Source organism: Nicotiana attenuata, chromosome 1 (genome assembly GCF_001879085.1).
Source record: "Nicotiana attenuata strain UT chromosome 1, NIATTr2, whole genome shotgun sequence".
NCBI lineage: Eukaryota > Viridiplantae > Streptophyta > Magnoliopsida > Solanales > Solanaceae > Nicotiana > Nicotiana attenuata.
The window spans coordinates 35,898,968-35,900,386 of record NC_031989.1 but is presented as its reverse complement, the minus strand read 5'-3'; the positions used below and the strand labels follow the sequence as shown (position 1 = coordinate 35,900,386).

The 1,419-nt window shown below is 47.2% G+C and overlaps 1 protein-coding gene across 1 annotated transcript; it reads left to right on the top strand.

The window, feature by feature from the left end:
• LOC109242221 (RNA-directed DNA polymerase homolog) lies at nucleotides 745-1,164 on the top strand (the record flags this gene model as incomplete). Its single annotated transcript, XM_019409080.1, has 1 exon — nucleotides 745-1,164. A coding segment is annotated over exon 1 (420 nt), but the record flags the coding sequence as incomplete, so codon positions are not given.

The following is a 1,419-nucleotide window of genomic DNA, read 5'->3' as shown; positions in this document are numbered from 1 at the left end:
GGTATTATCTCAGTCTGCCACAGAGATGCCTCTGTCTTATTTGATCCCGGATCTACTTATTCCTATGTATCATCATATTTTGCTCATCACCTGGGTACTACCCGAGGTTGTCTTGCTTTGCCTGTTCACGTATCTACCCCGGTGGGTGATACTATCATTGTAGATCATGTATACCGATCCTGTTTAGTGACTATTGGGGGTCTGGAGACCCGAGTTGACTTATTGCTGTTGAGCATGGTTGATTTTGATGTTATTCTGGGTATGGATTGGTTATCTCCGTACCATGCTATTCTGGACTGTCATGCTAAGACAGTTACGTTGGCTATTCCGGGTATTCCGAGGATTGAGTGGCGTGGTACGACTGATTATGTTCCCAGCAGGGTGATTTCTTTTCTAAAGGCCCAGCGGATGGTTGGGAAAGGTTGTCTATCTTATTTGGCTTTCGTGAGAGATATTGGAGCTGAGACTCCTAGTCTTGATTCCGTCCCCGTCGTGAGGGACTTCCCTGATGTGTTTCCAGCAGACCTGTCGGGCATGCCACCGGACAGGGACATCGATTTTGGTATTGATCTGGTGCCGGGCACTAAGCCCATCTCTATTCCTCCGTATCGCATGGCACCAACAGAGTTGAAAGAACTAAATGATCAACTTCAGGAACTCCTAGATAAGGGGTTTATTCGTCCTAGTGTGTCACCGTGGGGTGCACCGGTTCTATTTGTAAAGAAGAAAGATGGCACAATGAGGATGTGCATTGATTACAGACAGTTGAACAAGGTGACAGTGAAGAACAAGTATCCACTACCTCGTATTGACGATTTGTTTGACCAGCTCCAGGGGGCAAGGGTATTCTCGAAGATTGATCTCCGTTCAGGCTATCACCAGCTGAAGATCAGGGATTCGGATATTATGAAGACTGCCTTCAGAACTAGATATAGGCACTATGAGTTCCTGGTTATGTCTTTTGGGCTGACTAATGCCCCAGCCGCGTTCATGCACTTGATGAACAGCGTATTTCGGCCGTATCTGGATTCATTTGTTATCGTTTTTATTGATGATATCCTAGTGTACTCGCGTAGCCAGGAGGAGCATGCTCAGCACTTGAGAGTGGTGTTACAGAGGTTGAGGGAGGAGAAGCTTTATGCAAAGTTCTCCAAATGTGAGTTTTGGCTTGGGTCTGTAGCTTTTCTGGGACACGTGGTGTCCAGTGATGGTATTCAAGTTGATCCAAAGAAGGTAGAGGCGGTGCAGAGTTGGCCCAGACCGTCCTCAGCCACGAAAATTCGAAGTTTCCTCGGTTTGGCAGGTTATTATCGCCGGTTCGTCCAGGGTTTTTCCTCTATTGCTTCGCCCTTGACTAAGTTGACGTAGAAGGGTGCACCATTCGTATGGTCAGACGAGTGCGAGGAGAGCTTTCAGAAG